Source organism: Zootoca vivipara, chromosome 15 (genome assembly GCF_963506605.1).
Source record: "Zootoca vivipara chromosome 15, rZooViv1.1, whole genome shotgun sequence".
Classification (NCBI taxonomy): Eukaryota; Metazoa; Chordata; class Lepidosauria; order Squamata; family Lacertidae; genus Zootoca; species Zootoca vivipara.
Genome location: NC_083290.1, coordinates 35774291 through 35787619, shown reverse-complemented (window position 1 = coordinate 35787619; position 13329 = coordinate 35774291). Strand labels below are relative to the sequence as shown.

The 13329-nt window shown below is 47.8% G+C and overlaps 2 protein-coding genes across 7 annotated transcripts in view; both read left to right on the top strand.

The window, feature by feature from the left end:
* The first annotated feature begins 331 nt into the window (after positions 1-331).
* On the top strand, positions 332-11520 carry LOC118096816 (melanin-concentrating hormone receptor 2-like). Of its 6 annotated transcripts, XM_060268400.1 has the most exons (6): positions 332-921; positions 1258-1374; positions 3239-4062; positions 5832-6374; positions 7266-7313; positions 10094-11520. In XM_060268400.1, exons 3-6 carry the CDS (start codon positions 3602-3604, stop codon positions 10311-10313), a joined length of 1272 nt encoding a protein of 423 aa, XP_060124383.1. In that variant the 5' UTR covers positions 332-921; positions 1258-1374; positions 3239-3601; the 3' UTR covers positions 10314-11520. The 6 variants fall into 6 exon arrangements, 4 of the variants coding, with proteins under 4 accessions (XP_060124383.1, XP_060124382.1, XP_034994918.2 ...); XR_009556807.1 differs by lacking the exon at positions 1258-1374 and having other exon boundaries at positions 7266-7857; positions 10094-10156; XR_009556808.1 differs by lacking the exons at positions 1258-1374; positions 7266-7313 and adding an exon at positions 7762-9524 and having other exon boundaries at positions 10094-10151.
* Positions 11521-11575: 55 nt separating this feature from the next.
* NUDCD3 (NudC domain containing 3) overlaps positions 11576-13329 on the top strand; it is a 60613-nt gene continuing 58859 nt past the window's right edge. The window contains exon 1 of the mRNA XM_035139301.2: positions 11576-12824. Coding sequence (XP_034995192.1) covers positions 12627-12824 — 198 coding nt within the window. The 5' untranslated portion in view covers positions 11576-12626. The remainder of the gene's footprint in view (positions 12825-13329) is intronic.

The window sequence follows — 13329 nt, the reverse complement described above, 5'->3', positions numbered from 1 at the left end:
AATAAATAAGGTTTTTCTTGGTGGCAGACCAAGACCCTAGTTAAAAGGGGAAGGGGATGGACTGATAGGGGGCAGTATGGGGGACAGACAAAGTGGCCAGCTTGTATCCCTTTTCTCGTGAGGAAGCCTATTCAGCATAAGGGAATTTCCCTTTAAAAAAAGGGAGAACTTGACAGCTATGCTTGAGCATGTGCAGAGTGCTTTCATCTCACACCATCATCCCTCCATATATGCAGAGCTTCAGATCAGAAGAGAGAAGTTTCAGCCCAATGCGAATCCATGTCTGCTTTTTCTTTCCCTCCCCCCCCTTTTTTTAAGGGAGGGCCGGGGAATAGGCATTGGAGAGCGACGGGCGGGGAGAAATGCAGGACAATGCGGTGAAGGGGCATCCTGGTCTCTGAGGCCGGGTGAAACAGAAACCCACACGGTCCTCCGCTCGTATCTTCCCCTGCAAACTCTTGCAGAACGCAAAGAAAGGCGCGAGCGAGAGGCTCCTCCACTGATGGGCGGCGACTGCGCGCGCCGGGGAGAGAGCCGGCTTTGGAGAAAGGCGTGCCGCGCTCATCCACACGAACACGCGTCAGCAGCAGCAGCAGCAGCAGGAGGTACACGCGGAGAACTTGGCGGAAGGGTAAACGCACGAGGCACAAGGGAGCGGAGGAGGACGAAGGCCGTGTGGGGTTTCTTCTTCACCATGTCCCTCTGCTCCCGGGACAAGCTGGACTGGAATCATCTCTCTCGAAAGGAAAGCGGAGTGACACCGCTTAGGCAAGATTCGGGAGCGGAGGGAGGTAGAGCTGTAAACGGGCAGCCGGCCGCCGCGCCCCCTCGCCGCCTCGGAACACCTACGCCTCGGCTTTTTCTTTAGTGGGGTGTGAGCGTTTCTGCCTCTCCCCTTCTCCATCCCATGAAGATGAACGTGTGAGTGCTTCAATAACACGAATAATTCATTCCAAGGGGCTTGTCTTTTGTGCTACTGGGGACCGTAGGAGCCAACGGCTGGGGCCAAGGGGTCTTAGACCCCCCCCATAAAATATTTGAGGGGTCCAGCCCCCCACCCCAAAGTTGATGGGCATTGCCATTCAAATGATGTGCATGCACCGTGTCATGTGATCGATTATGGGGGGGTGATGCTTACCTGCCCCCCTCCTAAATATTTTATTCAAGTTGGCACCCCTGTTGGAAACTGAGGTAGCATCTTTTGAGGTGTATGAGAGAAACTCACCTGGGTTTGTGTGATGTATCCAAACCCACCAGGCAGAGGACATGGAAGGAGTGGCCTTTTAACCGCAGGACCAGCAGCTGAAGTGGGAGCACTGGTGGAGTCAGGGTTATTCATCACAACTGGTCACATCCAGTTCCAAGAACTTGCAGGTGATTTTCTCCACTGTCACCATTGTCAAGACTTTTTGGGAATGCGGTAATGTGGATTTGAGGTTGAAGAAGGGCCCCCTAACCCTGTTTTAGTTGTAACCCTAACCAAGGGGAGACTCTCTGCTGCCCACTGAGCCCCGGGCACGAAATCAGGCAGGAAATCTCCAGGTACAGGATTGCGGGAGTGGGGTGGGGTTTGGATGATGTCTTTGGGTCCTCAAACCTGTGGTTATACCTGTAAGACAGGAGCCTGTAGTAGAAGCAACTACTGAGTGGACAAACCAGTCTGTATTGTTAAGCATCCTATTTACATGTCTAAATAGTTGGTCAAGAATAGATGCGTTGTCATAGAAATACATAACTAGTGAGTGATGCTTTTTTAGAAGGAGGGGATAAGCCTCCCCCACCTACATGGTTGGGTACCAGGTCATCCTAGGGGTTGGAGCTCAATAGACCAGGGGCCTGTGTGGTGTAATCTCACCTAGAGCGGAAAAGACACAGAGGTTGACCTTGCACTCTGTGCTGAAACCAAAGCTATGGTTTTTGGCGGGGGGTTCCTGAAAACCTAGTGGGGCAGCGAGATCTGATGCTCTGAACCCTTCCATCTTATGCTCACATTGTGTGTTTGTATATGTGTGTAAATTAAACCATATATCGAAAAGACACCACAGTCTCCTGTGACTTTCATTCCAAGGGAAACTTAACACAAGGTAATTGTTGGCACCCTTGTAGTCTCTCATTGTTTGGATATAGGGCTGCCCGGGACACTCCTTTATCTAGAGCAGAGTTTGGTGACTAAAGCTAGCAGTGGCTACTGGCTATTATGTTTATGCCCTAACTCCACTGTTGAAGTCAGTATACCTCTGAATGCCAGTTGTTGAGATTTGCAAGCAGGGAGAATACTGTTATGCTCTGAGCTGCTTCACATTAGCAGCTGGTTGACAGGATGCTGGACTAAATGGGCCTTTAGCCTGATACAACGGAGTTCTTCTTATGTTGTGGATGTTGAACTCAAGCTCCCATCAGCCCCAGCCAAAATGGAAAATGTTCATGGATTATGGCAGGCATGTCCAACAGGTAGATCGTGATCTACTGGTAGATCACTGGACGTCTGTGGTAGATCACTGGTAGATCACTGGCTCCACCCAAAGCAGTTCAGCAACTTTGGCTCCCTCTACATCTTTGTCCTGAAGCCCCCAAAACAGGGCTTTCCTTCCTTTTTTTAAAAAAAAAGCTCAACTTTGACCCGAACCCCCCAAAACATGGATGGCTTTCCTTCCTAAAAAAGCTCAACAACCTCGACCTGAACCCCCCCCCAAAAGGGGTAGATCACTGCCAGTTTTTAACTCTGTGAGTAGATCACAGTCTCTTGGAAGTTGGCCACCCCTGGATTATGGGAACTGTGGTCCGCCAACACCTGGAGGGTAAAACAGATTTTCTATTCCTGATCTAGATTGCACTAAGGAACCATAAGAGTTTGTTAGCTGAGTCATGCGATAATATATCCTCCAATAATGATGGTGATGATGATGATGATGATAATGATAATTAATAATTTATTATTTATACCCTGCCCATCTGGCTGGGTTTCCCCATGTTATGTGCTTTTCATTACCTCTAATGAATGGACAGTTTTTGGCTGTTGACTTTGGTAGCTGGCTGTTATTTTAATGTAAGTGGGAAGGACATACATAGCTCAGTGGTAGAGTATCAACCCTGTTCAATCCCTGACTTCTCCAGGAAGTAATGGGAATATCCCAACTGAAACTCCGGAGAGCTGTTGCCTGTCAGTGTAAATGAATCATTGGTCTGGCTTGGTATAAGGCAACTCCCTGTGTTCCTATGTTCTTGATTTGTCTTCTAGGATGTCCAAGAGGCAACTGGAACATTCCCTATTTAGAGTGCTCTAGATGGCACAGCACCCGAGACAAGACAAGAAGAACCATGTGTACAATGGAGCCCAGCTGCTGAGTTCATCCTGGGTTTGATCCATATGATACTCTCCTGCCAAAAGATGAACAACAGTCTTTCAGGGTTTAACCCTGTACACACCAGCATCAAATCATAGAGCTTCTACCGAGGAAGGAGGCTGGCATTGTTTCAGTTTGGGCTTGGAGACACAGAGTTGGCATTCATCTCCAGCACAGAGGCCTTCTGCTCCTTTGAATGGCCATGCTGGATTTACCTTGCTCACCAGGACAGCTCCATCCCTTGCCCAGGGCCCATCATGGCACTTTTGCTGGACAGAGTCTGCAACTTCTCTCCTGGCCTCAACATATCACCTGGTCTTCTTAATCCATGGATACTAAACCACTCTCAAAGGGATTGCGAGCTGGAACCAGGCTGTAGTGAGGACACGCTGGCTGCTGGCAGCAGCTTCCTGGGCCCAGCTGTCCGCTTTGTGCTGCCCACCATTTATGCCCTTATCTGTGCTTCCGGTGTTCTGGCCAATGGGCTGGTGATTTCGATCGTGCTGGGCTGCAAGCAGAAGGTAGTGTCCGACATCTACATTTTGAACCTGGCGGTAGCTGACTTACTCTTCTTGCTTGGTATGCCGTTTGTCATCCACCAACTTCTGCAGGAGCAAGGCTGGGTCTTTGGAGACTTTCTGTGCTGGGCTGCGACCACCATCGACCTCAACAACCAGTTCAGTAGCGTGGGCATCGTCACTCTGCTGTGTGTAGACAGGTAGGAGCCAAGGGAGAAGAGCAGGATGAACATGGGATGCTAAAATTCAGAAGTGACTCAGAAGGACCATAGGTCAGTGGCAGAGCGCTTGCTTTGCAAACTGAAAGTCCCAGGTTCAGTTCCTGGCATTTCCAGTGAGAAGGAAGCAACAATCTGGTGCTTTCCAGATATTTTGGACTACAGCTCCCATCAACCCCACCCAGGATAGCTACGCTGGCTGGGGCTGATGGGAGTTGTGGTCCAAAACATCTGGAAAGCACCAGGTTGACAAAGGCTGCAGTAGGTGATGGTAAATATGTTTGCCTGAAATCCTGGAAAGTCATTCAGTGACACTGGGCCCCTTTGCAGTTGTCACTTGATGTCAGGTGACCAACAGGTGGGTGGTTTGATGAGGCCCTAAGCTACTGAAGGTCATGGGGCCCTTTATATGTCCAGCTGTCCTTTGTCAAGAACAAATTGTTGCTGTTTTTTGTGTTGAATATATGCTACATGGTAATTTATGAACCCAATAGGTATCCAAAGCCATTTGCACATAACAAAATAAGTATTTTATCAAAGTAATTGTTGAACTGAAATACAATTAAGAAGAAGTATATTAATAGTGAAATACAATTTTTTCCCTTTGTTTTTTGGGGGCGCCCCAAGAAAGTGGGGCCCTAAGCTATAGCTTGTTTAGCTTATACTGTATGTAAATCCGGCACTGCTTGTATACATTGCAAAGGAGCATAGGTCAACTAATTGCATATTGGGACAAAGAAACACTAACCACTCCCTCTTTGAAGAAGGTAGCAGTTGTTCAAATCTGAAAGCAGCTTTTCTGTTTTCATAGCGGCAGGATACTACTCATTAGGGCTGAAATAGACTCATATATTTTTCCCACTCAAGAGAGCTCCATCCATATATTCCTTTTGGAATGTATGGTCTGCACTCTTGAGAGTCCAGTCTCTTTAAGCCAAGTCCTGCCAAGTTTCCTTACTGTATTCTGTTTCTTACAGTATCCAGTCAGTGGCTGGAGTGCCATGCTTGATCTGGAAGTAACCTGCTGTTTGTTGTTGTTTAGTCGTGTCCGACTCTTCGTGACCCCATGGACCAGAGCACGCCAGGCACTCCTGTCTTCCACTGCCTCCCACAGTTTGGTCAAACTCATGTTCGTAGCTTTGACAACACTGTCCAACCATCTCATCCTCTAACTTGCTGTTTAGGCCTGATTTATGGGAAAGTTATGACATAGACAGTAAAGTGGAATAAATTATTGCTCGTATTAACTGTCATTTGGAGAAATCATTTATATTTGCAGATGTTCTTGCCCTCTTAAATTATATCCCTGTGGTGTAGAGGCTAACAGATGGATCCTGCAGGGACAAAACACTTACCACCCAGTAGTGTGAAGTCCTCGCTGCCTTTTCTACATTTGAACACATGGCTTATTAACGTCAATCTCATTTATTTGTGCATATTAAGCTATAGGTTTAAGTTAGGATCGATGGGATAGTCTTAATGTCAGCTGGCAAGGTTTGTCTTCCCTTCTGTTATATTTGCAGAAAAAAGAACAGCCGCTCTATTTCCCATCCGATTCTTCCGTTGCAAATGGCAGTCCCAGCAACAATTTTTTACACAGCACATCCTTCCCGCAATAATCACGGACAATGAGTTACCATGGTCACTGTGCACGTTTATTGCGGATATTTGGACATACGCCTCGTCTCCTTTGTGGAATGTGCCGCCCTGTGTCTCCTGTATCCCTGACGCCAGTGCATTTCTCTCCCCAGGTACGTGGCAGTTGTGTGCTCATCCACCATCGGCCAGAAACGGACCCTGCGGTGCACAATTCTGATCAATGCTGGTGTGTGGGCTGGGAGCTTAATTCTGACCACGCCTGCGATGCTCTACGCCCGGGTGCACTGGGACAACAAGACTGAGATCTGCCTCCTTGACTTACCAGGTCCCCACAGTGTATACTGGTATACCCTGTACCAGTCATTGCTGGCCTTCCTGATCCCCTTGCTGGTGATCACTGTACTGTATTCGTTGACTCTGCAGCACCTCTTCCGTGCCATGCGCCGGGTGCGTCGGAAGCCATCCGCCCGCAGCCGGAAGGTGACCCGCATGGCCCTCACAATTATGGCTGCCTTCTTTGTCTGTTGGACTCCGTACCACGTACTGCAGTTGGTCAACCTCAATGCCATGCCCTCTGCCACCTTTTTCTACCTGTACCAGGCTACTATTTGCCTCAGCTACGCCCACAGCTGTGTCAGCCCCATCCTTGTCATTTTCTGCACCGAGTTCTTCCGCGAGAGGATGGCCCAGTCCAGGTGGGGACGAGGAACAGGAGGGGATGTAGTGGAGGGAAAGGGCTAATTCAGTAGAGGGTGACTTCCTATTGTGAGAAGTGATGTAAAAATTGGGGTTTAGCTTTTTGCTGCCCAACTCCCCATGGGTCTCCAAGTCCCCTAGGTCCATGATCGGCCAGAGAAGAATGGATGGAGGCAGGATCCAGTGGAAAGCAAGGCACGCAGGGGCGTAGCCAGGATCAAAACTAGGGGGGGGCAAGCCATGGTCGTTCAGGGGCGGGGCCAAGGCACGGGAGGGGAGGGGCCACGAAGTGGGAATGTGGGCGGGGCTACAGGGCCAGTGGGCCCAATGACATTGTGGCGGCGGCGGCAGCGACATTGTGGCAGGGCGGGCGAGGGCGAGGCAAGGCATGGTCGCAGTCACGACAGCTCCGAGGCATTGCTGCATATCAGCATATTTCAACCATGTCTTGGGTTCAAGCCCCACCTTAGGAAAAAATTCCTGAATTGCAGGGGGTTGGACTAGATGACCCTTGTGGTCCCTTCCGACTACAATTCTATGATTCTATTGATATATTACCATAGCATATGCATCATTCTGCTTTCTTGAACTGTCCTACTCCTAGGCATAGCAGCCAACTCCTAGAGGCCTAGGTGCCTCTCCCCTCCCCCCCCAATTACTGGTAAATACCGTATTTGAAAGAGTCACCCCCCCATGTTGATGGGCTTTCTATGTGGGACTTATCTGCCCCCCCCCCAGTATTTTATTAAGGATGGAAGAGGGAGGGAAGGAAGGAAGAAATAGAGAGAGGGATAACTCATATTTTTGGGTGCCTCTGGGTGACGCTGTGATGCTGGAACTCTGCAGCAAGAGGAGTCTTGTAAGCAGCTTTCTCTCTGCTTGATTTACAGCAGGCACGTCCAACAGGTAGATCACTGGATGTCTGTGGTAGATCACTGGTAGGTCACTGGCACCCCTAAAAAAAGCTCACCCAAAATTTTCCTCCTCCCTAAAAATAGTTGAACTATGACCTGAAGCCCTAAACAAAAATGGGCCTCCCTCTCTCCTAAAGGAAGCTCAACAAGTTTGACCTAACCCCCAAAAAACAGGGCTTCCCTTCCTTAAAAAAACTCAACAGCTTTGACCTGAACCCCCCCAAAAGGGGGGTAGATCACTCCCAGTTTTTAACTCTGTGAGTAGATCAGAGTCTCTTGGGAGGTGGCCACCCCTGATTTACAGTATACTCTTAATGTGATTCCTGAATGCTCATTAACAACTCCCACTCAAGAACAATAGGGTGAATTGGTCAGCTATCGAAACTTGCCTGGGGATATCTGCTCCATTGTCTTAACTGCTTAACTATTGGTAGCCACTTTGCTTTATTTATTTGATGTGTTTTTGTTACAGCTGTGTGCCCCCCCCCAGCAAGCGGAGACTCAGCTGCTCTTGCTAAAGCAAAGCCCTTTCCACTTCAGTTTTTGGAGGGGAAAAGTGCTGGTTATGGTCTGTAAAATACATTAATTTTTTGCTTCTAGGGGGGGCAGCTGCCCCCTCCTGCCCCCCTGCCTACGCCCATGCAAGACAGAGATTTATTTTTCTGTTACAACAGAGTTCCCTTCCCTCCTTCCAAGGAGAGAGAGACCCTGAACAAAAATGTGCAGGAACCTTTAAAGACTTTTGACATTGCCCAGCCCCCTTACCAAAAGACCAACCCAAAATGGTCATTCATATATCATAGGAGGTGGTCTGCAGCAGAAATCCTGCCTGCCAAGATGCCTGATAATGGTCGCTGATTGCATTACCTGGGCAGCCTGGCCATTCTTTTGTGATGGTTAATACTTTAGTTCCTGAAGCCAGGTCACAGGCTCACCCTATTCATACGTAAATACGCCCTTAAGACAAGATTTGTAAGCAAAAAGACAATGGGAAGGCTTTCCCCATTTGCCTCCTTGACTGCAGAGGAATATTTGAGGTCAAAAAGGCTTCAGGATTGCTCTCCTGTACTCAGGGGCGTAGCAAGGGTGGGGCGATAGGAGAGGTTCGCCCTGGTTTCCACTCTGGAGGGGGGGTGACAGTCGGCGCTCCACCCCGCAACTCCCAAGCCGAGCCCCTCCAGCCTCCCAGTAAAAAGCCCGCTTCGGGAGGCTGGAGGCTCGGCTTGGGAATCGGGGGGCGCCGACTGTCACCCCCCCTCCAGCTCCAGGGTGGCACCCGCCCACCGTGCCGAGCGAGGCTTTCTACTGGGAGGCTGGAGGTTCCGTTTTGAAGTCGCTTGGGGGGAGCGCGATCCCCCTCTACGTAGTGCGCATACGTAGCTTCGTTACGTAGCGACGCACGCGTAGCTTCATTACGTAGCGACGCATGCGTGCTACGAGCGACGCTTCCCTGGTGCACGGCAATTTGCCGCCCCGGGTGACACAGCGGCTTCCTCCACCACTGCCTGCACTGTTTCAGGAACATGGCTTATATATTTAGATATGTGTGCATTAATGAATATATATTTGAGACCTTAAAATTCTTCTAACAGAAGGATGCTGCAAGCTTTATTATAAGGGTGAAGCAGGGATGAGGAATCTCAGTGCAGCTCAGGACCTCTCTACAGGCCAAGGTACCTCTCCCCATGGCACACCCCTCACCAGTCCTGCTTTGCACTCCCCTGGAGTGCTTTTGCCTGGCCTGGAATGTCTCCTTGAACTCTGACACTGCTTCTTGACTTGTGAGGAAGGAGGATAAAGAGGGGTGTATGAATGGAAATGAGCCCAAGGTAAGATATTGTTATCATCATCATTGTCAACACCATAATAATAATGATTTGTATACCGCCCTATAACGGTAGATCTCAGGGCAGTTCACGGCATAAAATTACAATTAAAAAACCCCCAAAACACATTGTAAAAATAAGAACAGAAACAGACCAATAATTCCCCCTACCAAACACATTTCAAAGCTCATCGGATGTCAGTCAGCTAAAGGCCTGGCTGAAGAGGAACGTTTTTGCCTGGCACCTGGAAGGTATATAAAGAAGACGCCAGCCAAACCTCCCTGAGGAGAGCATTCCACAAATGGGGAGCCACTGCAGAAAAGGCCCGTTCTTGTGTTGCCACCCTCCGGACCTCTTGTGGAGAGGAGGCACACAAAGACGAGCCTCAGAGGATGACCTCAGTGTCCAGGTAGGTTCATATGGAAAGGGGCGGTCCTTGAGGCATTGCAGCCATTTTGTTGCTCTCTGTCCATTCTCGCCTCTGCCCTACCTCCCATTGGCCTGTGGCCCTTGGGAAACTGCCCAGCAGGGAATGTGGCCCTCAGGTTGGAAAATGTTCCACACTCCTGTGGAGAGTAACCTGGACATAAGGTCCAATGAACACAACAGCATACAGTGGTGCCTTGCTAGACGAATTTAATTCGTTCCATGGGTCTTTTCTTATAATGAAAAATTCGTCTAGCGAATCCCATAGGAATGCATTGAATTTTTTTCCCATAGGAACACATTAATTGAATTTCAATGCATTCCTATGGGAAACCGTGATTCGCTAGATGAATTTTTCGTAAAATGAATTTGTCTAGCGAGGCAACCTCCGCTAGAAAAAAACCTTTCGTTAAGCGGAATTTTCGTTAAGCAGGGCATTCGTTAAGTGAGGCACCACTGCATTCTCCCGAGTCAAAACACACAGGATTGCATTATGCATATCACTTATTAAATAGATAATGCTTGAGAGATTATCTCTTTTTCTTTTTACAGGTATTGCAGTTTCTTCACCAGGTGGAGGGCAATACGAGAAAGCCATTCCTTATCTAAACCAGAAATGACAGCAACAGTGTACAGTCCAGAAGCAAGCCATGCTGCGTCTCCATCCATCGCCTGCCCTCCATTTGCAATAGAGATGCCTTTGTGCTCTGTAACAGAGACCACCAGATTCAGTGTAGTCGTCAATGGACACGAGGAACCTAGTGGGTTTTGAGGACCCTCTTTGATTTGGTTTAGATCTCCGCTTGAAACATTGGCACACCCTGAAGTTCTGGAAGAGGATTAAGGTGGTGATGAGGGAGAGATGCAGACTTGAAGCCTCCTAGTGCTGGAGGGCTGTTGTAAGACCACGGCAGCAAGTGGGAAAACTGTTAGTGACGACGACTAATAAGACAAAGGACATTGAGCGAATTAAATGAAACAATAATTCACTTTGTCTGGAAGTCAATGTGCCTGTTCTGTTTCAGTCTACAAGAACAAACTAATTGTCCTGTAAATATCATTTGTCATGATATCTGTCCTCTAATCTATTGACTGCTCTTGCCAGGGTGCTCTCTTGAACAAAAGAGAAATCTATCAAGTTGATGGAACTTCTATACGATGGACACATTAGACCAGAGCACTTAAAAGTGCTTAATTATCAATCTTACCTGTTGGTTGGCCATGTTGAACCAACCTGATCCTAAAATCAAGTTCATCCCAACACAATTCCTTCTGTTACCTTAGTAGTTCTCACGTGGTCAGAGTCTGAAATCTGGATGTGCTATGTGAACTGCTTTCTCATTCACTGGTGCTAGGTTTGCAAACAAAATGGTAAACAGATAAGGGTCTTTATTCAATCCATACACAGAGCAGACCTTTTGCAATTAATGGCCATTACTAACTTAGGCTGATTAATTGCAATGGATCTACTCTGAGTCAAACTCAGTTGGATACAACCCCAAGATACCCTGCATCTTACATTCCAGCGGCACGTTAACAACTAGTGCCTGGGGATGCTTTCCCCCTCTTTTCTCCCCATTCTTTCCCCCTTGTGTGTCATGTCTTTTAAACTGTAAGTTTGCAGACGTCCTTTCTCCATCTAAATCCTTCCCCTTAGCTTCTGTTAGGACTAATCTACACTGGTGACTTATAACGTTAATAATGCATTATAAAAATGTGACACCAGAGGACGCTGTAGAGCAGTGATCTGTCACCGATGGGAAATTGCATTGTGATGAATATTTTTCTATTTGCAGATGATTAAAAAAGAATAAGTGTGTGTGTGTGTGGGGGGGTGTATTTTAAAAACTGTTGCAGGTCCATTATACCACTTCAGGGGGAAAGAACAGTCATGTATTCCAAACGGTGTCTGAAATGGTTTGAACACAAGCCATGATGATGATGATGATAACGATAATAATAACATTACAAACAGGAAACTGGAACTTATGTTCACATGTGGTGAGGGTGTAAATATGTACAATTTTTTGGGCAAAGGGTGTTTAACTCAGAAATCACTGAGTTAAAGCTGATCGAAAGTCCAGAGGTAGCATTTTTTTTATTGACAGCTGCACGAGTTATTATAGCTAGGAAGTGGAAGGGGCAAGGTGAATATAAAATGGAAGAATGGTATAAAGAGGTGTGGGATATAGCTAAGATGGGGAATATCCAGTAGAAATGATTTTGAGGAGATACGGAAGGTGTTTGTAGAATTTGTACTGTTAAAATGGAAAGGGGTCAAACCATTGCAAGAGGTGTTGCAATTTTTGGAGGTTGGACAGTTACAATGGAATAGTCTTGAGGGTGGGGCTGCACATTTTTATACTTATTTATTTATGATTATTACTTTGTCAAAATATTTTTTTTAAAAAAAGAAACAACAATAATGCAACCTGACACATCTGCTCAGAAGCAAGCCACCCAGCGGAGCTTACTCCCAGGAAAATGGGGAATATGCAGGAGAAATGATTTTGAGGAGATACGGAAGGTGTTTGCAGAATTTGTACTGTTAAAAAGGAAAGGGGGTCAAACCATCGCAAGAGGTGTTGACATTTTGGGAGCCGGGATAGTTACAATGCAATGGTCTCGGGGATGGGGTGCACGTTTTTATTCTTATTTATTTATGATTACCTCACACCCGTCTGCTCAGAAGCAAGCCACCCAACGGGGCTTACTCCCAGGTAAATGGGCCTAGCCCAATAAACTTGCTTCCATTACTTTTGCCCTAAACGCGGAGATTAAGTAGTAAATTCCTCCACAAAGCCGTCGAAGACGCTCGCCCGTTTTAAATGCCCAAGCGGAACCTTCCGGCTCCGCCGCGCCGGAAAACTGTTCGGGGAGGGGACGGACCCATTTCCGCGACGGACCGGAAGCGCCCGCTCCGATCACGTCACCGGGTTGGCCCATCGAGTGAGGGTTGCCGTGACAGCGGCGGACTCTCGTTGCTTGAAGCGGGAGGCTGGTCGCTCGCTCGCTCGCTTGGCCGGCCTCGCCGTGTCCTCCGGTGTCTTTCGACCAGGCCTCTCCTCCCGCCTCAGGTGGCTTCATGGAGCGGGCCGCCGCTATGACGGACATGTACGACCAGGCGCTGCTGGGCATCTTGCAGCATGTGGGGAACGTCCAGGAGTTCCTGAACATCCTCTTCGGCTTCTTGTACCGAAAGACCGACTTCTACCGGCTCCTGGTGCAGCCGGCCGACCGGCTCGGCTTCCCTCCGGGGGTGGCCAAGTGCATGGCGCTACGGGTGAGTCCGAGAGGCTGAGGTTCCTCGCCCATCTCCCTGCCCCTCGCTCAAAATGAAGATTTATTTATTTTTATTTATCTTTCATACGAATTCTTATTTACGGTATCCGTTTCCGGAAGGTTTAACTCTCTCTGCCAGCAAAACAAAACAACAACAAAGCAGCGCAGAAGACTGTAAAGATGTATTCTGGAATAATAATAATAATAATAATAATAATAATAATAATAATTTATACCACGCCCATCTGGCTGGGTTTCCCCACCCACTCTGGGCAGCTCCCAACAGAATATTAAAAACACGATAAAACACCAAACATCAAAAACTTCCCTAAACAGGGCAGCCTTCAGATGTCTTATAAAAGTCAAATAGTTGTTTATTTCCTTGACTTATTTCTGTGGCTTTTGTAGGTGGAAGGAAAGGTTTAGTCCACGAAGACTTATGCTATGGAGTTTCTTGTGGTGGGTTCTATGGGAGCGGATTGTTTTCTGTCCATATACAGTTAAAG